Below are 26,576 nucleotides of genomic sequence, written 5' to 3'. Positions count from 1 at the left end.
TAATTATTGTTATCATCACTATTATTATTATCATTATTATTATTATTACTATTATTATCATTATTATTATTGTTCTCTTTGCAGCCTTGTGGAATATGCCAAATCCCGACTCGAATAGCATGGGTCGTGGGCAAAACCGCTGGCCTGAGGCGACAGATTCGCGGGTTTGGCCAGGACAGACAGAGTACTCTGCCCCTGCCCGTCTCTACCCTGGGTACGAAACTGATGCATCTGCCTCGGGGGGCTATTACTATGACCAACAGGGGCAGGAGTACCAAGGCCAGGAGTACCAAGGCCAAGGGAAGGATGGCGGGTTGTTCCGGCAAAAGTTTTCTGGTCAAAATGGTAAGTGTCTTTCATTATAATGTGATGTGTGTGTTTGTGTGTTTAGGCTATATGTCATGTGATTCATTATGTCTTTAAAAAGTTTTCAAGTGTTTCGGTTTGAGTAATACTTAGCTCAAAAGTGTGTGCTTTTCTAACATGACTAATTCTATGAAAGGATGAGCATTTGACCCAGTTGTTAGAGTTAGGGAGGAGAAATGAGAAAATATGACACAGAACATGGATTAACATGCTAATTGTTCTATATGCCTACATGTAAAGTATAACCTCATGACTTTGTGCATCGTGATGGTCTCAGCCTACTATTTTCTTTTCCTGTAGGATATAGCTGCAACTCCACAGTGACCCACCCGTGGCACGCTTGGTGAAGCAGTTCCAAATGAGGGCTATACTTTATTATTACCCATTAGTCTACCGTGGAAGGGATTGCTTCTGCTGTTATTGTTCAGTTGGCCAATTTGGGCTTGACCAACCTGCTTTGGAGACCGTGTTTTGAAAGGGAAGTTGACCCATCATGAGGATAGTCGCGATGCCGCGACTCTCCGTCTGACATTGTTGCGATCATAAACATGGGCACTTGAGACCCGATTTTGTGTATGGAACCACTGGAAATGTTAAAATTAAGTTAAAACTCTTTTCAATGAAGATTTTCCTAGCATTTCCTGCCCCAAACAAGAATCTAGACCCAGAACTGGAATAGAAAACGAACATTCTAGAAATTTGTTTACATCAGTCACTAAGGCAGTAATCGAATCTGAAATGGCTGCAAATATAAAGTTTGCAACTTGTTTAACACATTTTATTAGGATAGTAGTGATTCACGAGGAAAGAGGTTGTGTTTCAATGCAAAAGTGTGAGGTATATATAGCCCTCTGTGTCCCTGGCTGCTTTGAATTGTATCACTCACACTAGAACTAGGAGAAATTTGACACCACATCATCAGGACCAACACACAGGCGAAGACACTTTGACAAACGAACAAATTAAATCTATGACAAAGTATTGTTTTGAAAATGTTTTATCTTGTTTTTTCTTCACTCAATTTCCAGTTCAATGATGTTTGGTTGATATTTCTATCTTAAAATATAAGGAAGTTATAAGCATTTTTCATGACCCACCCTAATTTTCATGAAGTTCTCAAGTTAATTCACCTCCGGAGGACCAGACAGTGCCTCTTGAAGTGTTAAACTGGCTCTTAGGCTCCAAATAAGGCTTAGTGTATGTTATTTACATTTCAAGATGTGTCCTGTTTTCTCTCTTTTAGATATCAAGATCTAAGTGTCTTCACTATATAAATATATGTCAAGAAATTAGAGCTTTCTTGACGAAATGAGTGTCTTCTCTTTATAAATATATGACGAGAAATAAGTGCCTTTGCTATATCAAGAAATAAGTGTCTTTGCTATATAAATATATGTCAGGAAATTAGGGGTTTCTTGAAGAAATGAGTGTCTTCGTCGAGAAATAAGTGCTGTTGCTATATCAAGAAATAAGTGTCTTTGCTATATAAATATATGTCATGAAATTAGGGGTTTCTTGAAGAAATGAGTGTCTTCTCTAAATATATGTCGAGAAATAAGTGCCGTTGCTATATCAAGAAATAAGTGTCTTTGCTCCCCCAGACGGATTGTCAACATCACTCCCAACGTCGAGGTATGACACCACACCACTACAACAGCAGTGGACAGCTCACTCACAGTACCCGCAGCATGAAAGGGATGGTGGCATGACGACAGAGACGAACCGATCCACGACGTACCAGTGGCAGCAGCAGCAACCACAGCAGCAACAACAGCAGCAGAATTACCTTGACCAAGCATCCTGGGACCAGACAAGAGACCCATACCTCACTCCGCACCGCACTTCTTTGGACACAAGACAGTCCTACCACCCACAAACCACAAGCAGTAGGCAGACATTTGCCCCGCCTCACCCCTCAACATTTTCCCTTGAGTCATCAGAGTCCCGCTGGTCAGCTCAGACAGGGAACAGTGCTGCAGCTTCTCAGCGCTGGTGTTAACGGTCAGCTTCCTAGATTCCGAGTTGTCAATGAGGGAAACCTGTACTGGTCTGCAGATGACATTAGTAGATTTGTTTCCTCCCCCTCTCCCCTATAGTCTGTCCCCCACCCCCCAAACCCCTTATAGTCAATACATACAAGGAGTTCCTTCCGCCCCTCTTTACAGTCAGTAGATACAAGTAATACAAGGAATTCCTCTACACCCCCCCCCCCCCCCTTTTTTTTTCCTCTGACAAAGATTTCACCAAGAGATTTTTTTCATCCACAACGGACACTCAAATCCTCTTAGCTGAGAGAAATGTGGCTTCTCCACTGTCCTGGTGGGTGGTTGGCAGGTGCTTGAGTGCTGTTTGCTCCTTCTTTCCTTTCAAACGTCTATCGTCCATATCTCCTTCTTGTGTTTGTTACTCTCTTGTAACACCTCTAATCTTTGGCACTTTTTGACTTAATTGTGTTGTATTTCGAAGTCCAGAAATGTTAATGTCTGTTGTGAGAGGATGAAATGATGACCTCAGTGAGGTCAAATTTAAGTAATGGCCAGTACTTACAAACATACACGTGGGTGGTTGACGGGTGTTCTGGTGTGGTTTGCTCCTTTCCTATCAAACATCTATCGTCATGACCTCTCATCCTTCTTTTTTGTGTTTGTTACTCTCTTGTAACACCTCTAATCTTCGGCACTTACATGACCTTATTGTGTTGCAAGTGCCCTAAAACTTTTACTAAAACTAAAACAAACATACACGCAAGCACACAGCCCATTGCCACACTCCTCACGAGGTATTACCTCAGAAATACGCAAGTCTGATATACAAAGAGAGAGTTTAGATATATATTATCAACGTCATGACCAAAAGCCAACTCTCTCTCTAACCTTGTTGGTAGTTGGAGATTGATGGGTGCATTGGTGTGGTCTTCTCCTTGTACTTTCTCTAACTTTCAGTGTTACTATTCTCCTTCTATATATATCCTCTGTGGCAATTATGATTACTAGTGCTGACTGTATGAATTGGAGCTCAAAATCAGAGTTGATGCAATAGTGTGTGTGTGTGTTTGAGTCTTTGAAGTGGCAGCTGGACACTTGTGGCTTTTGCATAGACTTTTTTTTTTTAGTCAACAGTAGAATTAGGTTTCTGTGTTACTGTACTTTTACAAATATGTGCAATGTGTTTATTTGTAGATATTTGACCGAATGAGATGTGCTGATGAAATGTTTTAACTCTTTTAGAGATGAGTTATAAATTTTAAATTATTATCTGGACAATTTACATTTTTATCAATTGTTTATGTTGTACAATCCTTGTATGTTTTGTGATGATTTTATCAAAGAAGATAATATTGTAATTAAAACAGCTGTTGTGCCCGTAAAGTACTGACCTTGTTATTTTTTGTGAATATCAAAATATTTGTTCTGTTTTGTTTGTCCTCCTGTTGATTTGTTGGAGTGTGTTCTTACTCCAAAAGCTATAGAAAATCATGGACTATTGAGTAGATGTTTTACTTGAAGTTCACATCCCAGTGGGAGTGTATCTCAACCTGGTTTGTGTAGGAAATTTGGGAGATTTCTTATGTCATTTAATTGGAGCAGATTCTTCTTTCCTATCAAACATCTATCGTCCTTAACTCCCCTTCTTCTTTTTTATGTTTGTAACCCCTCTAATCTTCTGGTGCTCATATGACCTTATGCAATTGTGAGCGCTGTAAAACCTCTATTAAAACAAATCGGAGCAGATTGCTGGAAGAAGCTTCTTGTAGGTCTTACTGCTTTCCTACTTCTCTGTTAATTCTTTTTTGCTGGTTCGAAGCATTTTGTTTAACTCTTTTAATGTTGATACAGATGGTTGTTAAAGAGCATCACTGGTAGTCCCAACTTCATTGGCACACTTCAGTTATGACTGTCGCTTTATTTTCTCAACACTCGTCGACACTCTTTTCTCTTTGACTCGAATCCTTACTGTTAGGGATAAAAATATAAACATGGGTGGTTGGTGGGTGCTCTGGTGTGGTTTGCTTCTTCTTTCCTATCAAACAAACATCTATCATCCTTATCTCTCCTTTTTTGTGTTTGTTACTCTCTTGTATTACCTCTAATCTTCTGCACTTATATGACCTTATTGTGTTGCAAGTGCTGTAAAACACTTGCTTATACCTTTAAAAAAATATAAATATATGATATGTACAACAGAGGTAAACTGAGATTTCATTATAATATATATGGGAGGCAGTGTGGAGGAATCAGACTTTTGTCAATTTTTGGGCATGTAGCGTAGAGTTATTGGTATCATCTTAAAGCTTGTTCATTTACCTTTTTTTGTATGAAAGAAATATCCATTTATCTTGAATGCAAGTCGAGATATTTGAAAATGAAGGAGGTAGGGGTCACATTTTTTCAGAGATAAAATTACTGAGAAAATGGCCGCCAAAGATTAGTTATTTCCTTAGCTTAAGAGTCTTTGATAACTGAAAATTTACTTTTTCTGTGCCTTTAATCAACGTTATTCAGAAATATCCACACAGAAATGTGTTCTTCATTGGGCATGAAAGGTGTTGAGCCAAAAAACAAAAGTTTGATAAAAATTCACAAACCTTCGGAAAAATGCAGGTTTCTTCATTTTGATTATTTTGACGAGAGCCTGATTCCACCGCGCTGCCTCACATATTGACATTCTGCTGGAATGTCAAATCCCACTCAGCCCTGGTTGGCCCCGACAGGCAGAGAGGCAAAGCAGCTTGACAAAAAAAAAAGATTATATTGTCGACAAGACACAGAATATTTATAGTCAATGAAACAAACTCTGTACATTTGGAAAGTCTCATTTTGCACATCTAGTCATCGTTATGCTTCTCAGCAGGTATCAAGCTGATGTTCCATTCAAAACCCTGCTTTCATTTGGGCATACAGATTTATGTAGACCATTCAGCTGGTAGGTATACATGTTTTACAGTACAGTATACAATATGTACATGTAATATAAATTAAAGGTAGGACTGCTTTCTACTTTCCAAATCTTTTAAGAGTTTAAACTGAGGGCTTTCTCAATTCATGGGCATGGTGGGATCCATTCCAATCATAGTATGTTGTGACTTGCCTTGCTGTCAATATATTTTTTAAATTCTACGTTGCACATGCTTCAAACAGTGGGCCAAGGCCTAAGTAACATAAGGAATGTTTCTCTGGCGGCCTGTTGTGCTGCCACTGTCAGGACGGCCTCTGAAGTAGGGGACAGGCGGCTGAGCTTTGGGCCGATTTTCATCCATCAGGGTGAATTTTTTTTTCTGTGTTAAATTTGATTTCTCTTTTGTTTCATGCCTCTTGAAATGATCTCAACAGCTCCAAATGATGGAACTACGTTATAAAAATGTTTTAAAGGGTTTTTTTCCTTTGTGAAGTGCTTCTTTGTGTTGCTAGTTTTTCACGTTAAAACTTTACAATTTACAGCCGATCTTCTGAGGGGATGGTGTCGTAGATTACTTTTGCAAAAAAAAAAAATCTTATTTATAGTGTTTAAAACTTTGCACATATTGTGATAAGACGTAAATCTGGGAAATAGACAGGTTTTGTACCCTGATAACGTATCGAGAAAAAAAATTCAGGCCTTTATGTAAAAATTTTTTTTCTAAATTTAACCACCCTAAAAATACAGAAATTTTCAAATTCCGAAAGAAATATATAAATTATTAATTTTTTGTAAAATAAAGTTGTCAGTTATCCAGATTTACCCTAAAAGGAATGTTCTGTAGCACTTTTATCTTCTTAAGTGGAATAGTTTTTCAGCTGAACATACTCTACGTTTTGTGTTTATTTTCAAGATGGCCGCCATTACCATAGCAATGCAGACGTTTACACAATATTTGAAAAATGATTTATCTTGTCCTAGCTGTACCGAGTAATATAGGAAAGTTTGAATTTAGTTCTAATAACAACAAACATATATTTTTCAGCCTGTTCCCTTAGGGCATGGTGCGGGGGGGGGGGGGGGGGGGGGGGGGGGGGGGATTTGAAATTTAATGTGGTGGCATCAATAGTGGAGAATTTGGTCATGAAGTAAAATTTTGAAAATGCATTTGTGTTGCTATGGTAACGGCTGACATATTGGAATCTCATAGAAAAATGTACACATTTCTTTAAAAAAAGAACCTATCACAAGGTTATAAATGATTATAAAATATTATAACTGGTTTTGAAGCCTTCTGTGGCTGTTTTAGTGGATGGGCTTTGTATTTTGATGTAGGAGGACACATTTTTTCAGGGGGCTCTCGTGGCCTCGTATTTACGGTATTCGCCTCTCATTCAAAGGTCCCGGGTTCGAATCCGGGTAGCGACCGAAACATTTTCTTCTCTAAAATTGTCTCCTTTCACCTCCTTTCATGCTCTCTAGTAATATTATTCTGTTGTCTGCTTTCGTCTCCACTTTCTGCCCCCACCCCATCACATCTGGGCTCCTGACCCTTTCTGCAGCCTTTCCACTGCTTATCTGGATCCTTCTCACTGCTTTCTTTCAGCCACATCTCTGATCTCATGGTAGGTGTGTCCCGCTCGCTAATATAGTGTCCCTGCCGGTCAATATCAGCCATATGAAGGACATTTAAAAAACAAGTTAACATTGTTTTAAAAAACTATCACCTTTTCCCTTGAATTTAAAACAAGAATGAAAGAAATAGGATCATATTTGACGAAAATACATAACTTTTAATTGTGCGAGGTGAGGAAACACGAAAAGGAGAAAATGACCTCCGAAGTTGAGCAACATGTTTCCATAGTATAGCAATGGGGGTCTGCGTAAAATTGAGATAGAGACTTGAAATTTGGCAGTTATCTTGGCCATGCCACTACAAGGTAACATACAAAAGTAGAATTCATTCATTCAAAGAGAAAAAAAACTTATGGACCAAACAAAATTTTAACGAGAATGGACTTCACGTCAAATGCAACAAAATATTAGCATTATACCAGGTACCAGATCCTAGATTTTCAAAGTAGCTGTATGTCAAATTCATCTGTTTCGTATGAAAGGCCTATGTCTTCTGAGAATTTTGGTACCATACTTTTACCCCTCAGTCAATGTTTGGGAGAAAAGCAGCTTTTCACTGTAATATAATAATAAAATATTGCTGAAGTCGTTAACTGGCTGCAACCCCATGTTTGACAGATAGTAGAAGAGTACCAAGTGTACCAAGTACCAAACATCTCTATATTAATAGAGTACAATCATTATAACATAGGAATGAAGTCTAATATTATTTTTCAAGACTGAGATCATTTCAAATCAGCATTTTATTGCCTCAAACACAATGATCTGTCGTTAGTTCAATTAAAAAAAGACCGAGCGTTGTCTCGGCTGGCGTCGCACCAGCCTTCGCGGCGAGCGACCCGGCTCAATACTGTAGTATACTGAGTGCTCCCGGTAGTTTCGCGGAAGAATTCATGCAAAATAATTCCAAGCCGATGACTGTATTCTAATAGAAAAAGAGCAGTTCGTTCTATTGATACTTTTTAAAGCCGGTATTTTACACATTTTGTATTAAAAATTATCTTTCAAAACTTAGACCTCTTTTTCAAGGTTTTCTATCTAGATCAGTGGTTTTCAAACTTTTTTCGCCCACCGCAGGGGCGAAGGCTGACTTGTTTGACAGGGTAATCAAAGTGAAATGGAGCCAGATAGGGCCTGGAGATATCACACTCACACTCACACAAGTCACAAGAATCTTACTGGCACTGGAGGCGGCAACTCTGAGTTGTGAATGAAAACAAATCCTGAATTCATGTTGTATGCTTGTTCAACCGCTAAAATAATCGGGAAAGTATTTCATTAAATATTTATTCTAACTAACCTTAGATTTAACTTTAGATTTGAACACACGAACACCAAGGAAAGAAGCAGAGATGTCAGCACTACAATGGCATGTTATACCAGACAGCCGAAACACTTTGGTAGAGCATGCCAATTACTAATTTTTTACTTCACATTTGGCTGTTTTTTTGTCTAGCTTTTCGCGGCCAGGAGCCGGTGTCATAATCGAGGTCACGATCTGATTATAGGACGTTAAAAAGTCGAGGAAAAAAAACAAACACTAGCAGTGTAGTAGCAGGAGTCAAAGGATTATTAGGAGTTAGTTCCCCTCACATCTGTGAGGTAGACTCGACCAGTGTAATAGTTCGCTTACCTAATCAGCGCGTCTGGGTGCTTATAACTGTGGCCCGAAAGGGGTGAACAGGGTATATGCGACAATGAAACAGTTCTGACTGCTATGCACATGTTCCCTTTAACTCGATTGGTTGACTCTTCCAGCCTCACTTTAAGCTTACTTAATCAAAGCTTGTGACTGCTTATGGAGTGGCCCGATAGGGGCGAACAGGCTATTTCTGTGGCAATGAAACGGTTTTGAAGGTTAGGCATAGTCTATTCTTCATTGGTGATTATGAACGTCTTTTTACATTTAATTTATGAGGTTTACGTCTATGGGTGAATTTGACTGCGACAATGTTTCAAAATTAGGAAGGGAAGCAGTGATTATTTGATTATATAGACGCTTCGCCTCTGGCCCACCGCCCCCTTTTTCACCCAGCCGAGTCCCAGCGCCCCCTCCTCCACCCCAACCATCAATCTGACATAATGACAAGCATAATATAATAACAATCACAAATAAAGAGAGAGTTCATACAGCAGGGTAGAAAGTAACGTGCCAAAATTCTAATTATTTAGTTCTGAATATTAGTTGGGTCACAAATCACCATCTTTACATTCTTAAATTAAGCGTGGACGAAAGATATTTTTGAACAATGGTTTGATTTCAAAGTCACATTTCATCGTCAGAAGCTCTTCTTCAATTTCTACTTGCAAGTTATCATCTGTTTCATTGTTCATTGGGTCCAGTATCCAGTATGGATTTTCCAGTTTAAAAATATCAGGAGGCTAAATCTTGTCTTCATATCAGCATGCAAATCTCTGAGGTGGTTGCTATATAATAATATATTTGTAGTTCCTCGTCAGAAACGCGCCCTTCTTTCAGTGTCTTCGTCAAGCTAGGAAACTGAGAAATTTTCTTCTGCCAATGTTTCGGCGGATCATTTCCAATTTCGACAAGAATGACGAAGGCCTTGATCAGGTTGGTGTCATCCCCCTGCAGCTGAAAGTTGAACTGGTTGAACTTTGTGAAAAGATCTGTGAGGAGCGCAATGTTGTTCTTGTGTTGTTTTTTTCAGTTTATTGCAGAGATCACTGTCTGTTTCTTGAAGAAAAAAAACCCCCTCCATCTCAGAGTCAAATAGGCAGAACAATAATTGTGTTCAACAGTTTCCTTTCGAGAGCCACCAGACTTCAGTGTGCAAAAGTAAGCATTGAAAGTACTTGTCATTTTCAGTGCGCAGCTGTTGAAATAGTCTCGAGTTCAAAGCGTGGGCTTTGATCTTGTTCACACACTTGATGGCAATGGCCAGTGTGTCATGCAGACTTTCATTCAGTTGTTTTTTTGCCACCAAATTATTATGTCTGTGAATGACACAGTAAACAGTAAATACTCCATGGACTGATTTCTTCAAGAAGTTCATAAATCCACGTTTCCGACCTGCCATCGACGCTGCCCCATCTGTTGCACAGGCAACTGTATTGGTCAGAGAGATCTGTTTCTCCTCGAAAAATTCTTGGACCACTTTGAAAATGGACTCGCCTTTGGTATCTGTTTCCAACAGTTTCGCAAAAAACAATTTTTGCATTATTTTCTCACCCTCTATGAACTGATATCCAGTTAAAGGCTGAGCTCACGTCCTTTCAGCATTTTGCACTGTGATTCCTCAACATTTGCTGTCATCTCATCAATACATCTTTGAATGGCATTGTCACTAAGTGGGAGAACTTTCAACACAGGCTCCGGGGCACGTTGCAGGACTGTGCTGACCACCTCTCTAATCGCAGGTATGAGTTCCTCACCAATAACAATAGCATGGTGTTTGCCTGCTTTTGTAATTAGCTGAGATAAATTATATGTTGCTCGTAAGCCTTCATCAGCTTGATCCACGTTGGCTGCAAACATCGGTTTGACTGATTTTCATTTCTGAAAATTGATCTTTAGAGTTTTGAAGTATGCCAGATCTTTGTCAGATTTGTCGTGATGAATCTTCTTTATATGGGATTTGCGGGCTGGGAAAGAAAGTTCTTAGTTATAAGTAGCATTGTAAACTATGCCTCAGCTATCTATTTTTGTTTTTGTTTTTGTTTTTTTTATGTGGCTTTTTCCCTTCATCATGTTTTATGTTGCTTGTCAGGAATTTTCGAAGTGTTCAGCATTTGGTGTTTTGTAGCAAAAGAACACAGAAACAAAGATCTGAATTACCCCCATTTCACCGAAACCACGCACTCGGAAGGCCACGAGTCGGCTTACGTGACGTGTTTACGCTACCTGATTATACGTTTGCAATAGCACCATAAACACACGAGAGTACACACACACACACACACACACACACACACACACACACACACACACACACACACACACACATACAAAAACACCAACACACACATATGCACATGGACCGCCCCGGTGGCCTCTTGGTAAACGAATTTTTAAAGTCAACCCAAGTGTAAAACTGAAAGATCAACAGACGATAGCAGCTTGCAGGGCACACCCACACAGTCAGCTGTTTACGTAAACAAGCTTGAAGTGAGCTAAAAGTTACCGTTTTTACTCCGTTTTAACAATCAGATTTGTTTACATTTCAGACCATTCATGCTCGAAAAGGGGTCAAAATCTAGAAATAGTTGCGAATGAAAAAGATAAGATAAGATAAGATAAGATAGTTCTTTATTATCCCAGAGGGAAATTTTCCTTGGCTGTACAGGACTGTAAAAACACATGCAGGTATACATTTAAAAAAAATTAAATCATATATATTACTCTCATTAAAATTCAATATGAAAGGAGAAGTAAAGCTGACAAAATGTACATATCAAATGCATCATTCAACCACATGCAGGAATTTAAATACTAGACCTTTGGAGTTATATACAGATACATACTCTAAGAGCAACACACTATATGCTCATTCTGACAAAAGCCTTATGCTAGATTGTAAAAGACTTCTTTTTATATCTTTCTTTCTTTGTTTTTGGAGGTACATATCTGCCGCTGCGTGATCTTACAATTTGTGTGGAAAGGGTGTGTGATGGGTCGTTTATAATGCTTTTTATCTTTTTTATACGTGTGGTGTTATACATTTCATCCATTCTTATAAAATCATATCCAGAGATCTTGCTGGCTTTCTTAATGGTTCTGTCAAATTTTTCTTTATCTTTCACCTTACAATTCCGACCCCAGCAGCAAATACAAAATAATAGCACACTTTCATTCATAGAATGGTAAAAAAGGGACATAATCTTATTGTCAACACGGAAACTTTTTAATTTCCTTAAAAGAAACATTCTTTGATTTACTTTTTTATGCACAAGAACAGTGTGGGGATGCCAGTCAAGTTTGTGGTCGATTGTTACACCAAGATACTTGTAAGAGCTTACCACCTCCACTTCTTCATCTTTAATAAATAGTGGTGGCAATTGGTCTTTTTTTACTCTAAAGTCTATTATTAATTCCTTTGTCTTTTTTACGTTTAGTATAAGGAAGTGGTTATCACATCAATTGGTAAATAGGTTCACAGCGTCCCTGTATTCATTCTCATTTGTTGTTATAAGGCCTTGTAAAGTGGAATCATCCGCAAATTTTATTAGTTTGATGTTTTTGTTATCAAAAGTGCAGTCGTTGGTGTAGTGCGTAAACAAGATAGGGGAGATTACACAGCCTTGGAGCGCACCGGTGTTCATGAATATTAGGTCGGATTTTACATAATTAAATTTTACATATTGAGGTCGATTGGTTAAGAACTCAAGAATCCAAACTATATTGTTCTTGTTTATGTTCATGTTAATTAATTTTGAAACTATTACGTGCGGCTTGATTGTGTTGAATGCGGATGAAAAATCTGCAAAAGTATCCTGCAGTAATTTCTTGATGTGTCTATGTGTTTGTAGATGTTATCTAAGAACACGAGAATGGCATCCTCCACGCCCCTCTTGGCACGATAGGCAAATTGCATGTTGTCCTGTATGTCTTCTGTTGATTTCCTCAGTTCTTTCAAAACCTGTTTTTCTAATCATTTAATGAGGACTGATGTTAAAGCGACAGGTCTTAGGTCGTTCAAATTCTATATTGATTGTTTCTTTGGGACAGGAATTATTTCAGAGCATTTCCATGAGAGTGGTATTATTCGTTCTTTCAAAGACATGTTGGAAATATCAGTATGAATGGGAGATAACTGAGTAGAACACATTTTAATAATTTTACTTTTTACTCCATCGGGTCCACTCGCTTTGTGAGCTTTCAAAATGTTGGAGCAAAGATTTTCCACTAGTGAAGAATCTTTGGTTGAAGCAAAGGTGGCCATTAGGTAATGGTTCTAAAAATAATCTCACAGGAATCGTCCAACAGGAATGTCCAAGGCTTTCACATTTGCAAACAGTCCTGAAGAACTACATTGAAAGTTCAAGACAGAGAGAGATGTAGCCGTTTTGATAGACCACCAGGGGCGGTTTGTTAACTGGACAAGACCGGTGCCGGTCAAATTTTTGTCAACTGGACAGTTGACAAGAGATTTATTGCTGCTGCTGATTTTCATTCAGTTTTAAGTAAATCCAAACAAACATGTATCAACAGTCAAAATGTGTGTATGTGTATGTGTGTGTGTGTGTGTGTGTGTGTGTGTGTGTGTGTGTGTGTGTGTGTGTGTGTGTGTGTGTGTGTGTGTGTGTGTTGTGGAGGAAGGGGGTGGGGGGGGGGGAGTGAGAAAGAGTCGATGTGAATGACGGCCGGTCAGTTCTATAAACCACGAACCGCCACTGTAGACCACAATGATGGGGCCAGGACTAGGCCTTCTCAGAACTGAGAAAGCCTAGGGCCAGGAGCAAGTTCATCCTCATCAAAAGCTTCCTCTTCACTACAATCACTCTCTCGATATGTTCCATCACTATACTTGCACCACTAGTGCCTATCAATGTTCGATATGTCTTGTTATGTGTTCAAGAATGTAGATGTCATTGCATTAGGCTATGGTAAACTTGAGAAATTGAGACTAGAGCATCAGGGTATAATATTATTGGAAGGGTGTTCAAAAATCATTTTCTGAGCTCGACGATTGTTGAAACTGGGGTAATGCCGAAACAGCACTCTCATCTCGTTGATAAGACGCTAGCATCAGCAAATGTCATTGAAGGAGGCTGAAACAAAAGAATGAATTGACTGTAGGGATTGATCTAAAATGTCTGTCTGTCTTTCTGTCTGTCTGTCTGTCTGTCTGTCTGTCTGTCTGTCTCTCTCTCTCTCTCTCTCTCTCTCTCTCTCTCTCTCTCTCTTTCTCTCTCTGCGTGCATGCGTGCGCGCACGTGCGTGTGGCGTGTTATGTCTTTGGCCCAGGACCAGTTATTCATTCTTTCACTCATGCTATTTGCCAGCGTATTTTACATGTATGCATTTTTATACAGATAAAGAGATAAAGAGAGTTGGTGGCACGGTTATAATTTTGTTTATTTCTTGTAACTTGTAAAATTTATACTTTTTCGGGAATTGGTTTTCCAGATTCATCTGGAAATTCGACAGCTCTTTCCGAGTTCTCGTTGAGGGCCGTATGATGCGGAGAGGGTTGGGGGGGGGGGGGGGGGGTGCGACTACATGAGAGTGGGCTTTGGCCGAGATCTTCGGTATTTGACCAGCTCTGGCAAGTTCAAGTGCTCATGCACTGTCAGGGGGGTTCATTCACAAAATGTTGATTAACTTGAATTTGAACTTAGTTAATTAAACGTGTTTTAAATTGCTCATGCACGTACCCAGTAATCTAGTTGCACTATAATGTATCATGACATCACATATAATTCTCAGTTAAACAATTATGAAAACAGCCATAGATCTATTACCTGTGACTTATTTACAGCAATTATCAAGTCCGAACTGTGTTTGAATAGCCATTTGGCGAAATTAGAGATCACAATATTCAAAATGATGTATAATTAACATTGATTGATTTCTGAGCGTGTGGAGAACTAATTTATGCCCATCACAAAAAGGACAGGGGAAAAACTTGAGTGGGTTTTTTTCACTTGGAAGAAGGAGGTGTCCTCTTTGTGAGTGCTTTTGAACATGTTCTGCTACTGAAAGGGACATAAGACCTTCATCTAGGTAAAGTAGACATTTCAAAGTAGGCCTACTTCAGTCCAATTCCGATCTGAGACTAAAAAATTACGTCACTTGACCATGGCCTTACCCCGCATGCACAATTAGTAGGTTGCACCTGCACCCTCCCTTTTTTTTCAAAAAACGAGTAGCAGCAGATTAAGCTGATAGGCTGCTTGATACTGATAATTAAGCAAATTAGTCAGGGGACATGATTCTGGAAATTGTTTCCCTCCTAGTACTGTCCCCTGGGTTCAATCAACGTTTTCGACTTCCGGCTTATCGTTGTTTGCCTGAGGTTCGAAAACAAGGCTCTGACCACGAAAAATAACAAGGTAAGCCTTACTTTACAACCCTCTCGTCGTTGGTTTAGGTCTAGATCTACATCTAGATCTAGATCTAATGACAATGATGTCAATGGCTTAACAGACTTAGATCTAGATCTAGATCTAGATCTAGATCTAGATATATCTACATCTAGATTTATAGATCTAGATTCTAGATCTAGATTGTAGATCTAGAATCTAGAGAATAGAGATCTAAAATTTCCTTTTAGTTTAGGTAGGGAAGACTTCCGGGCGCTTTTTCGGTAGTTCCCACCCCGCAATTGTTATTCACGGGTTTTGGCCCCAAGAGTAGGGGGGTTTCAGGGGGGCTTGCCCCCTGACCTAACAAAAATAGGAAGGGGGGTTTCAGGGGGGCATGCCCCCCTGAATTTTACCACAATTTAATGTTTTGCTGTTGTTAGAAGGTTTGATATCTTGTCTTAGCTCACCGCGAATCAAACGTATAGTATAGATCTAGATCTAGATGTAGGTCAGGCTCAAATAAGGGGGGTAGGAACTACCGAAAAAGCGCCGACTTCCGTAACGAGCGACCACTAGATTCTAAATCTAGAATCTAGATCTAGATCTAGAATCTAGTCACTAGGAGACAGAGTAGTAGGCGCTTTTTCGGTAATTCCCACCCCGCATTTGTTATTCGCCGGTTTTGGCCCCAAGAGTAGGGGGGTTTCAGGGGGGCTTGCCCCCCTGACCTAACAAAAACAAGGTGGGGGGTTTCAGGGGGGCATGCCCCCCTGAATTTTACCACAATTTAATGTTTTGCAGTTGTTAGGTTTGACATCTTAGCTTGCCGCGAATCAAACGTAGATCTAGATGTAGGTCAGGCTCTATCAAATAAAGGGGGTGGGAACTACCGAAAAAGCATGCCCCCCATGAATTTTATCCTAATTTAATGTTCGAAGTGACTATTTCTCCGAACGTTCGGAGAAATAGTGCCGATCTTTATTTCTCCGAACGGCTTCCGGTCTCGTGATTTTTTGCCTATTTATTGCGAGAGTTCGGCGCCAACTTTCATTCTGCCTCTGGCGGCCGGAGTCTGGCCTCTGGTCTGGGACTGGGAAGGAACACCGCATGGCAAACCCACCTACAGACAAACTTCTGTAACACCCACCACCATCATGCACATGTACACACACAAACTTATACACACACTAACTAAACATGATCAGTGAGCAACTTTTGAACGTATGACGAGCTGAGCTGTGGATGGAGAGACAGTGTGAGTGACAGAGCAGGTGAAAGGAAGAATGTAGGAGTGTATCCACAGGCGACAGCAACTACAAGGCGACGACACCGACCCCCCTGGCCTGGTCCACAGCTCACGAACGAAAGGAATGCGGCTAAGGCAGTGTTTTGCTAATATTATTGTCCATGGTTCGCAGGGTGCAAGGGAATGAGTGAGATTTTCTTTGTGTGTGCCTGGAGGGAGGGGGTGGGGTGTGAAAGTCATGCGGACGGGGATGAGCCGCGGGAGAGAACACGAGAATTGAATGAATGAGTGAAACTGAAAGAGAGGAACGACTCATGAGCCCTGGAGTGAATGGATCCTGTGTTTCTATTTTTGTATACTTTGAACTGTTACTGAATAAAAGGCTGAAATAAAGCCCGAAAAACAAACACACACACGCTCCTCACTCTCCACTTAAACACTTACTACCACACACAGACACTCACACACACACATGCATACACACACACATACACACACACACAGGACCAAATTTTTAGGTCTATATCTATTTCAATTTTCAAGAGCTGGTCTAGAGATTTTTAGATGAGTGTAAAAACGTGAAAAAGAAAGGTTTCACAACAGAATGAAATAAAAATTAGAACAGCCCATAAACAACCACAAAAATTAACAAATAAGGGCGTGAGTCCACCTGTCCGAAGAAGATTGGCTGTTTTAACCCTAAATGTGCGTAATTTTAAAACAAAGTACAGGATATTACATGTAAATTATGGAATCACACACATTAAGGGGCCTGCCAGTGTCAGTACATGTAATCGGTTTTGGTGGAACGTACGCTCTAACATAACACATTTAAATCTATATATATATAATATACATGTATATATATTTAGAATCTAATGAAGGTAGGAACATCAAATTAAATGACGTTACACTATACAACATCCCCCCCCCCCCCTTTTTTTCCCCAACAAAAAAATTTATAGAAAAACAACACATCAGAACAAGAACAAGAAAGAAAAAAATACACACTAACAAATTAATAAAACACCACAAAGAGGGAAAAATAAAAGTAACTAACGTATTCAACAAATCAACGTCGTGACAACAAGTGAGAAAGAGATGAAGTGAAGCTAAGTGAACTTTCTTTCAAAAGTAAAGAGGTTTGGTTTCTTTCTTTTTTAATTTTTATTTGACTTTTATTCCCCGATTTGGGGACCAAAAAATGCAAAAAAATCGAGCCACGATTGATTGGTCGCGGCCGCGACAAACGCAGATGCTAGTTCTATGTGTCGTTATCATTAACCCTCCGTAGATCTAGATCTAGACAGCACACGAGTGAACACAACACATTAAGTTTAAGAGCAGCACCCTTCATAGGCAACACGTCATAATATCTATCTGTAGCGAAAAACTGTTTGGAACTGTAGCATTTCTTTATATATAAATATTTACTGCGGACATTTTTTGGACCGATTGAACCATATTGTATATGAACAATCTTTGGTAGGCCTATACTATAATTATAGGTCTTTATAATATCCGAAATTTGCGGGAAAGGATGTGATTTCAGAGTGTTCGGAGAAATAGTGCCCAGCTTTATTTTCCCGAACGTTCGGAGAAATAGTGCCGGCCTTTAATGTTTTTCAGTTAGGTTGCACCCCTGCTCTTTGTGTAGCCTAATTCAAATAGTATTTGGTCTTCAAGACTTCTGGATTTCTTCTCTGGATGTAAACAAATGGATCGTGGACTTTAACGAACAGAACTACAAGATCACCATGTAGGGATGGGGGTAGAGGTAGAGGTAGGGTTTAGGGTTAGCCCTAGAAGCGCTCAGTGTTTCACCAGAAGTAACCCGCCAAAAATGCCCCACCGCCACGGCGGTTGGTTGTAAACATGGGGGTATGGCTGGGGGCAGGGGTGGTTTGTTAACTGGGCAAGACCGGCAGTGCTGGTCAAATTCTTGTCAACTGGACTGTTGACAAAAGGGCTGGATTATACTTTCGAAATGACTATTTCTCCGAACGTTCGGAGAAATAGTGCCAATCTCTATTTCTCCAAACGGTTTCCGGCTTCCGGACTCGTGATTTTTTGCCTATTTGCGAGAGTTCGACGCCAACTTTCATTCTGCCATTCTGCGAGGGCCACCTCTATTCTCACCTCGGGTGAGAATAGTGCAGGCGAGTCTTTTGGCTATTCTCACCCGCTGGGCGTTCACCGTTTTCGCCTAGGCCAACCAGTGAAGCGTTCACCGTGAACCACAGAATTTTACACTGTGATATAACAGAATTATAGAACGAAGTGGCTAGCCGTACTTAAGTACGACTAGACTGCCAGTCTCGCCGTACTTAGATCTAGGTTTGGCCCTATCAACTCAAGCCTGTTAAGTACACAGGTCTCATTAGATCTAGATCTAGTAATTCAGGTTCAAATACATGCAAGTCAGTAAGGCACCTTTGGTTTTGTCTGAAATACAAATACTTTAGGCATTGCAAACTAAAAATTTCATTTACAATTCAGCCATCAATATTAAGTACGGCTAGCCTGACAGTCTAGCCGTCCTTAAGTACGGCTAGACTACCAGTCTAGCTGTACTTATCTTAGGCCCTATTAACATTAGAAAACAGGAGGTTTAAAATACATGCACTATCATTGCCACTGGATGGATGGCATCAGACATGCATTGGGTCCGCCATTGAAATTGGCACAAAATCAAACCTAAGGAAAACGAGGGGGCATACAGAAAGTACCTTGATTTGTACAATCAACTCATTCCTGCCCCCTCGTTCGTCAACCTGCCCGTACCAGCAAGCTGGAACTCTATGGTTTCAACACAGAGAAGCGGGCTCAGCCCCTAAGTTATTATTACAATCTGTATTATTACCTGTCCTGGGCAACAACATCATTGCACACCGGACAGGTCCATAAGTGCTCAGTTCCCCCCAGCACCAAAGCCCGCATGTCTTAGGGGCAAAGTACAAAGCATGGGAGGAGGCGAAGAAATTGGATGAAGAGAAGAAAAAAGGAAGAAGTGGAAAAGAGGAAGAGAGAAAGGGAGGGAAAAGGGTGGAGAAGGAAGAAGAGGAAAGTGGAGAAAAGTTAACGAAGTTGGAGAAGCGAGATGTCAAAGAGTGAACTAAAGCATTTTACATTCCTGTGCGGAAGTGGCTATTCTCATCCGGGGTGAGAATAGAAAAACGATCGTCCTCTCACCGCGGGTGAGACTTGCCAGCGTAGGCTATTCTCACCCGGTGCGAAACAGGACCTGCTTTTCCTCATTTTGGAATACTGTCTATCAGTGTGGATGATCAAATTGATAAAAGCCAAGAAAAAATTACGTTATAGCACAAAAGTAAGCTAATTTGATCGTCTTCAAAGATGCTATGGCTATTTCACTGTGTGCCCTGAGTGGGATTAAGATGTTCATGTGATATGTGTGAAAGAGTAAAGTGAAGCTTTCATGTATGTGTGTGAGTAAGATGTTCATGTGAGTTTGTTGTGATAGGTGAGGAAGAGTAAAATGAAGCATTCATGTACCTGTGTGTGAGGAAGATGTTCATATAAAAGTTTGTGATATGTGTGGAAGAGTAAAATGAAACATTAATGTACCTATGTGTGAGTAAGATGTATGTGAGTCTGTTCTGGTGGTTGTTCTTTTTAGTAGATGTATGTCAATAAACATTAGTTCTGTCTTAGGCCCACTGTACAAAGGGGGGTCGTCTTTGCTTCTTTCTTCTTTTCAAACGCCTAGTTGTGCTTCAATTTGAGTGTGCTGGTATGGGGTGTAGGGCGCGGGTATGGGGTACATGCCATGACAGAAAACCCGACATGTGCCGGTATGGGGTACATGTCATGACATGCGTCAAGTCTCGTTTAGGGGTCTTCTTTATACACTATCTGACTAAAAACTTTACCCCACACCGACAGGAAAGGTTGGCCTCTCAACTAAACGAAATTTTGGGTCGATGTTTTTGAAAGAGCCGAAGTTATGGTAATACAAAAGTTCACTTCCGGAAATAGTCATCACAAAACACTAAGGTGTCGGTATGCCGTATAGGGGCTCCAGATCTATTTCAATTTTCAAGAGCTGGTCTAGATATTTTTAGATGAGTGTAAAAACATGAAAAAGAAAGGTTTCACAACAGAATGAAATCAAAATTAGAACAGCCCATTATAAACAACCACAAAAATTAACAAATAAGGGCGTGTGTCCACCTGTCCGAATAAGATTGGCTGTTTTAACCCTAAATGTGAGTTATTAAAAAAAAAGTACAGGATATTACATGTAAATTATGGAATCACACACAAGGGGCTGCCAGTGTCAGTATGTAATCGGTTGTGGTGGAACGCTCTTGCTTAACACATGTAAATTATATGTATATATATATATATATATATATATATATATATATATATATATTTAGAATCTAATGAAAGTAGGAGAATCAAATTGAATGACGTTACACAATACAACCCCCCCCCCCCCCCCTTTTCCCCAACACAAAGAAAATTAATAGAAAAACAACAAGAACAATAACAAGAAAAAAAAATTACACACCAACAAAATAAAACACCACAAAGAGGGAAAAATAAAAGAGGAACAGCAATACAATTTACAAATCGTATGTAACTGTAACGTATTCAACAAACCAACGTGGTGACAACAAGTGAGAAAGAGACAAAGTGAAGCTAAGTGAACTTTCTTTCAAAAGTAAAGAGGTTCGGTTTCTGTTTTTTTTTCTTTCTTTTTTTAAAATTTGACTTTTATTCCCCGATTCGGGGACCAAAAAAATGCCAAAAAATCGAGCCACGATTGATTGGTTAGGGCTGCAACAAACATAGATGCTAGTTCTATGTGTCATTATCAATAACCCTCCATAGATCTAGATCTAGATCTAGACAGCACACGAGTGAACACAACACATTAAGTTTAAGAGCAGCACCCTTCATAGGCAACATGTCATATCTGTAGCGAAAAACTGTTTGGAACTGTAGCATTTCTTTATATAAATTTTAATATTTACTGCGGCCATTTTTTGGACCGATTGAACTATATTGTATACGAACAATCTTTGGTAGGCCTATAATATAATTATATATAGATCTATATATATTATATCCGAAATTTGCGGGAAAGGATGTGATTTCAGAGTGTTCGGAGAAATACAGTGGAACTCAGATTGAACGAGGTCGTTGGGCCTGACCTAAAATCTCGTTGAATCCGAGTGTTCGTTATAGCAAACACGAGGTTTTGTGTAGATAATTACAGGCACTGAGCGAGTAATGTATAAAGAGAAGTCACAAGTAGTGCCTGAAATGCCTGCATATTATGAGCTGTGTAAAAAAAAAAAAAAACCGATTCGTTCAAATACACATGCCTGTGTCATCTCGATTGTTTACCAAGAAAAACTTGTGTTGTTGTGTAGAGCCTAGCATACGGCAACTTTTGATTCCATAGACCAGCGCACAAATTCAGTACGTAGATCTACGTCAAGACTAGCTTATTATTGTAATAATGATCAGTTGCCGGGGGAAAAAGACAGACGCGTTTGTATATATGCGACGTTCAACGCCCGGACCGCTAGTGCCCCCCCCCCCCCCCCTTTCCACGACACGCACACACAGCCACACGTGTGCAGGCCGCCCATCCGACCCCGACACACGCCAGAGTAGACACGTACGCGTGCCAACAACACACCTGTTGGTATTTAAAAAGGCCGCTGATTGGTCGCATGCAATCGGCTAAGTGAATAATGGTTCATGATGCAGGTGCAATGGATGGTTTCTGGGAATAGGTAAAGTTTGTTCTGGGAGAAAAATTAGCCAAGCCACGTCTGAGGGGGTTGTTCACCCTGGAAGCGACGTCGTTGAATCCGAGCTCTCTGATTTAAGTGCTCGTTGAATCCATGTTACTTTTATTGATTTTAAAGAAGGAAAAAAAACCGGGGAATCTACCTCATCTCGTTGAATCCGAGTTCTCGTTGAATCCGAGCTCGTTAAATCCGAGTTCCACTGTAGTGCCCAACTTTATTTTCCCGAACGTTCGGAGAAATAGGGCCGGCCTTGTACTTTACCGGACCACCAATCTCGGCCCGTGATTACTACGCATCCCTAGCCTGACTACGCACTCGTAGTTCTCTACGTGCGGACTCAAAAGGTAGTTTAGCGGGCGACTTCGCGCACGCCCAGCGCAAGCCAACGGCGACTGGCGAGGCGAGGTGAGCGAGAGGTGGTGGTTGAGGGTGGGCAGGGGATTTAACTTTGGTGGACCACTGTGTATCATACCAACAGTGGGGAGGTTGGGGGGGGGGGGGGGGGGGTTCAGGGGGGCTGAATGCAAATGAGCTCTCGTGCGCATCTCTAGCCCTCCATTGTACATGTACTTTGCCGGACCAGGAGTAGGCCTAGGCCATAGATGTACACTATAGTTTAAAAGGGGGTAACTCTATGGCCTAGGCCTAGCGGAGTCGCGAGCAAATAATAATAGTGGACCACGTGATTAGATTGACCCCAAGATGTTAGGGTCGTGGGTCAAAGGACAAGGTCGCATGGTCGTGATTACTGAAAAACCCGGTAAGAGACGTCAGTCGATTGTTGGCTGTCGAAGGGTGTGGGCGTAGAAAAGTGAGTAGTGAGTAGTGGAGCTCGGAAAAGGAAGAATAGCGGGCCACTAGGCACCAAGGGCGCCATATATAGCGAAAGTAGCTCCGACCGGTGGTCCGGTAAAGTACAATCTTACCAACAAGAGATTTATTGCTGATTTGATATTCTTTTAAAAGTAAAATTAGGTTACGTGGTTGGCCCCAAACCACAAACTTTTTTTTTTTTACCTAGGTCAGAGATTTACAATGACTTCCCCCTGAAGACTAAACTACCCCCCTTCCCTCTTATCCCCGCCCAATGTGACCTCCTGGCTGCTTGTAATTTAAACTTTTAGTGTTCTGAACTCCTTCATTGCCTGGCCCACATCTATCTCTGGCTTTTGGTCCACATCTATCTGTGGCTTTTTAGCTTGACCATGAAGTAGGGCTAGAACTGTCTAGGAACTGTCGAAAAAATAAAAGAGTTAAAAATAAATAATTTTTTTAAAAAGCCATTTAACTGAGATTTATGACAAGCTGGAATGTACCTTTATTCCCAGACCTGCTGCATTACCCATGTCACAGTAAAGAGTTGAATAATTTGTGGTCTTGTTTATTGTTTAGGATGTTTACCATTCAGTATCGATTCTTTTGCACAAGTCTGGCTAGTGAAAGGTGAGTTGGGGTGTCAGACTTGCCTGCTGGCGTGAGACATGTGTGACTGGGGCTGGGTCCTCGCCTTCTGTCTCGTCAATGATTGTTGTTTCTGTTCTTTTGACTTTTCCACGGACAAGTGCATCTTTTTTCTGTTTTTAAAGGGTCTTCAGTAGTTACATTGTAACTACTGTCTGTGATATATTAGTCATTAGCTCTTTAACAATTGGGACATGAAGCAAATGAAGTATTTTTAAAAAGCAGTTGTTGAATGTTCATATTTCAGTGGGTTTGCAAGATGCTGTAGTGTGGTCTGTTCTTTCTCCTTTTCTTTTTGGTATTACAAATGGAATGTAGTCTTTTGTCATGGTGACTACATGTAGACGCACAGGCCAAGTACTCCCAATAAGTGGGAGCCTTTCTGCTTTTTTCCCTTTTGAAGGACTGCGATTGGATTCGCATCAAATCCTTTTTTTTTCACTTAAATTACGTTTTTATTTTATCAATCGCACACTACTTTTCATAAATGACATGGAAATGCTCTGGTGTATTTGCATCATTTATGCGACTTATTGTAAATTATGTGAAAACAAACATTCTTATTTTTGTGTTTATTTTATTGACTACGCTTAAGACTCTTATGGCCACACATACATGAGTCAGTCTCTTGGAGTGACAGTAGGCTCATTTAGGAGACTCACGAATAATTCCAGAGTGGGAAGAAAGTTTTTATAAAATAGCTCGATCTTTCTGCTTGGATGCTGTATCCCTCTCAGCCTGGATTAGCCCTGACAGGCATAGTCAGTACCCGCCTCCTCAATGATCTAAAATTGTCTCAATAGGCGGGTTGTTGTTGTTGTAAAAAGAACTACATTTGGAAATTTTCAAAGTGTGGCCACCTCTTTGCTTGCGTGTGTATCACTTTCTTCAGAACAGACAAAACTACCTTAGCCCGACAGTTCATCTTTGTACCTCAGTACCTATACACTCTAGTGCTACCAGTGCAACCTTACTTTGTGTAGTTGGAATGCAGAATAAAATAATGCTGGAACTTTTTCATAAATATTTATTTTTTGTGAGAAATAGATCTATACTTTGTACAAAATATCAGAAATATAAATACAAATGGCTTTTGAAGCGTTTGCCAGCAGTGGATAGTAGTACAACAGCAGCCCAATGCGACGTAGAATGCAATAGTTTGATATGTAATGCTAACAATTCAATGAGTGTTATAAATATGCAACAGTATAGTTAGGTAATGCTAAAGTTCAACCAACTTAGTATGCAACAGTACATGCAATGATAACAATTCAACCTTGTAAAAGTTGTATGCAAACATACATGCCATGAAGACCGTTCAAGTTCAACCAGTCTTCTTCATCTTTTTGTGCGATGGATGAAGCATTTCATCACACATATCATGTGTAATGTCATGTGATGTCACCAGTTTGTGTGTAGTTCTACGTCTTGATTTGGAAAGCAATAACTGGCAGAAGCAAGGAAATCTGGATCCGATGGTTCAAACATCAGCCTTGAGGCGTGAAAGTACGTCATACATCGTGTAATCTTGTTTCAAGGCAGAATAGGCAGCTGTTTATGTTTGAATGTGGGCTGTCGCAAGTCAGCAAAGGAATTTACAATCTGCGCTCACAGGTTAAAACTTGCTCCCAAAGATGGTGGATTACATTGCTCGGTTACATCCATTTGTTCTTGTGTAGGCCGATTGTGTTTTTTCCCCTGTCCTCGTTTGGGAAGTGTATAATGCAGCAGGGTAACGTGTTGATTGTAAAGTAGTCTGGACGTGTGCCTCTGAATTTCCCTCTCTGTTCTGTATCCCGAAATCAGTTTACGTCGTAGAACATACGTCAGCTCTCTGGGTAGTTTCTCCTTCTTCTTCCCCGACCCTTCCCCCACCTCCCCTCCCACCAGTGTAGAGTGTACCTCCGTTCACATTGTATCTCCCCCCCCCCCCCCAAGAGGTCGCCAAAGTCTGAGACAATACTATGTACAGGTTGTTTGGTGACACGGGATCTGTGTTGTGTCACTCAGACAACGCCGGCTACGGGTGCAAGCCTACTACTCGTGTTTGATGGCGATGAGCCTGTCGTGGTTCCCCTCCTTGATGGGCAGCGGTGCCTCGATGGTCAGCACGCCGTCTCTGTTCAGCTTAGACATCAGGTTCTCTGGGTTCAACTCCTGAAAGGCACAAAAGATGTACAGTTAATCAGTGGGTGGTTGGCGGGTGCTGTGGTGTGGTTTGCTCCTTCTTCTTTTCTTTCAGACATCTATCGTTCCTGTTTCCCCTCCTTTTTTGTGTTTGTTTGTTACTTTCCTGTAACACCTTTAATCTTCTACATTTTTATTATGACCTTATTGTGTTGCAAGTGCCGTACATAAAACTCTTATTAAACTAACGTAAGATTCTTAAAAAAACAAAACATTCATTCGGTTAGTTCGGGTCTGCAGGAATCACTCGGGTCAGGAAGTAGGATACAACACTGATATTAAATCTAAGGGGAATAGACTTAGAAATAAACTTTGTCTGAGATCTGTTCCTAATGAGGTGAACAGTATTCGAAGTATTTCAAATTTTTATCAGCTGAATCAGTGCCACTCTGAAATTGACATTTCTTCCGGTCCATCATGTATGCCACAAACTTGCAGCTTTTTATGAAGCTTGCAAATACTTTTTAGAGAAGGATGTCGAAGAGCGATCAATGGGAAGACAATGTCAAGCGTACTATTGATTTGGATGACATGTCCATCCTTGTTTCTCTTTTGATCTAGATTGTTGCATGGTGCTATCCATTATATAACTGAGCGTGTCCTTGGCCTCTCAGTGGGTGGTTGGCGGGTGCTCTGGTGTGGTTTGCTTCTTCTTTTCTGTCAAACATCTATCGTCCTTATGTCCCCTTCTTCTTTTTTATGTTTGTTACTCTCTTGTAACACCTAATCTTCTCGCGCTCATATGACCTTATGCAGTTGCGAGCGCCGTAAAACCTCTACTAAAACTAAAACTAAACTTACCCTCTCAAAGATCTGGCTTGCCTGGATGACTGAAGGGCACCGCTGTAGGTCATACTTTTCTTTTCTTCCTTTCATGATTCATGTTTCTGTCTTCTGACTTACTTTTTCTCTGCGCTAGATAACCATTGTTGTGTCGATTGGTGTAGTTTGTCCTTTAAATTAATGGAGATAGTCTATGGTGAAATGGTTGACGGGGCCCCCCC

General features: G+C 40.4%; 2 protein-coding genes across 5 annotated transcripts in view; both read left to right on the top strand.

Moving 5' to 3' along the window:
* The window catches only part of LOC101845633, a 60,313-nt gene extending 57,317 nt beyond the window's left edge, over nt 1-2,996 (top strand). For 3 of the 4 annotated variants that reach the window (XM_035971100.1, XM_005103507.3, XM_005103506.3), the window contains exons 18-19: nt 85-345; nt 1,968-2,996. In XM_035971100.1, coding sequence (XP_035826993.1) covers nt 85-345; nt 1,968-2,365 — 659 coding nt within the window. In that variant the 3' untranslated portion in view covers nt 2,366-2,996. The other variant, XM_035971099.1, reaches the window with a different exon arrangement.
* Nucleotides 2,997-14,843: 11,847 nt separating this feature from the next.
* LOC101845411 (probable RNA-binding protein 18) overlaps nt 14,844-26,576 on the top strand; it is a gene marked incomplete at its 3' end in the record, with an annotated part of 28,763 nt that continues 17,030 nt past the window's right edge. The window contains 1 exon segment of the mRNA XM_005103505.3: nt 14,844-14,913.

The sequence above is a fragment of the Aplysia californica genome, unplaced genomic scaffold (assembly GCF_000002075.1).
Source record: "Aplysia californica isolate F4 #8 unplaced genomic scaffold, AplCal3.0 scaffold00376, whole genome shotgun sequence".
Lineage (NCBI taxonomy): Eukaryota > Metazoa > Mollusca > Gastropoda > Aplysiida > Aplysiidae > Aplysia > Aplysia californica.
This window is presented reverse-complemented; position numbering and strand designations above follow the sequence as displayed.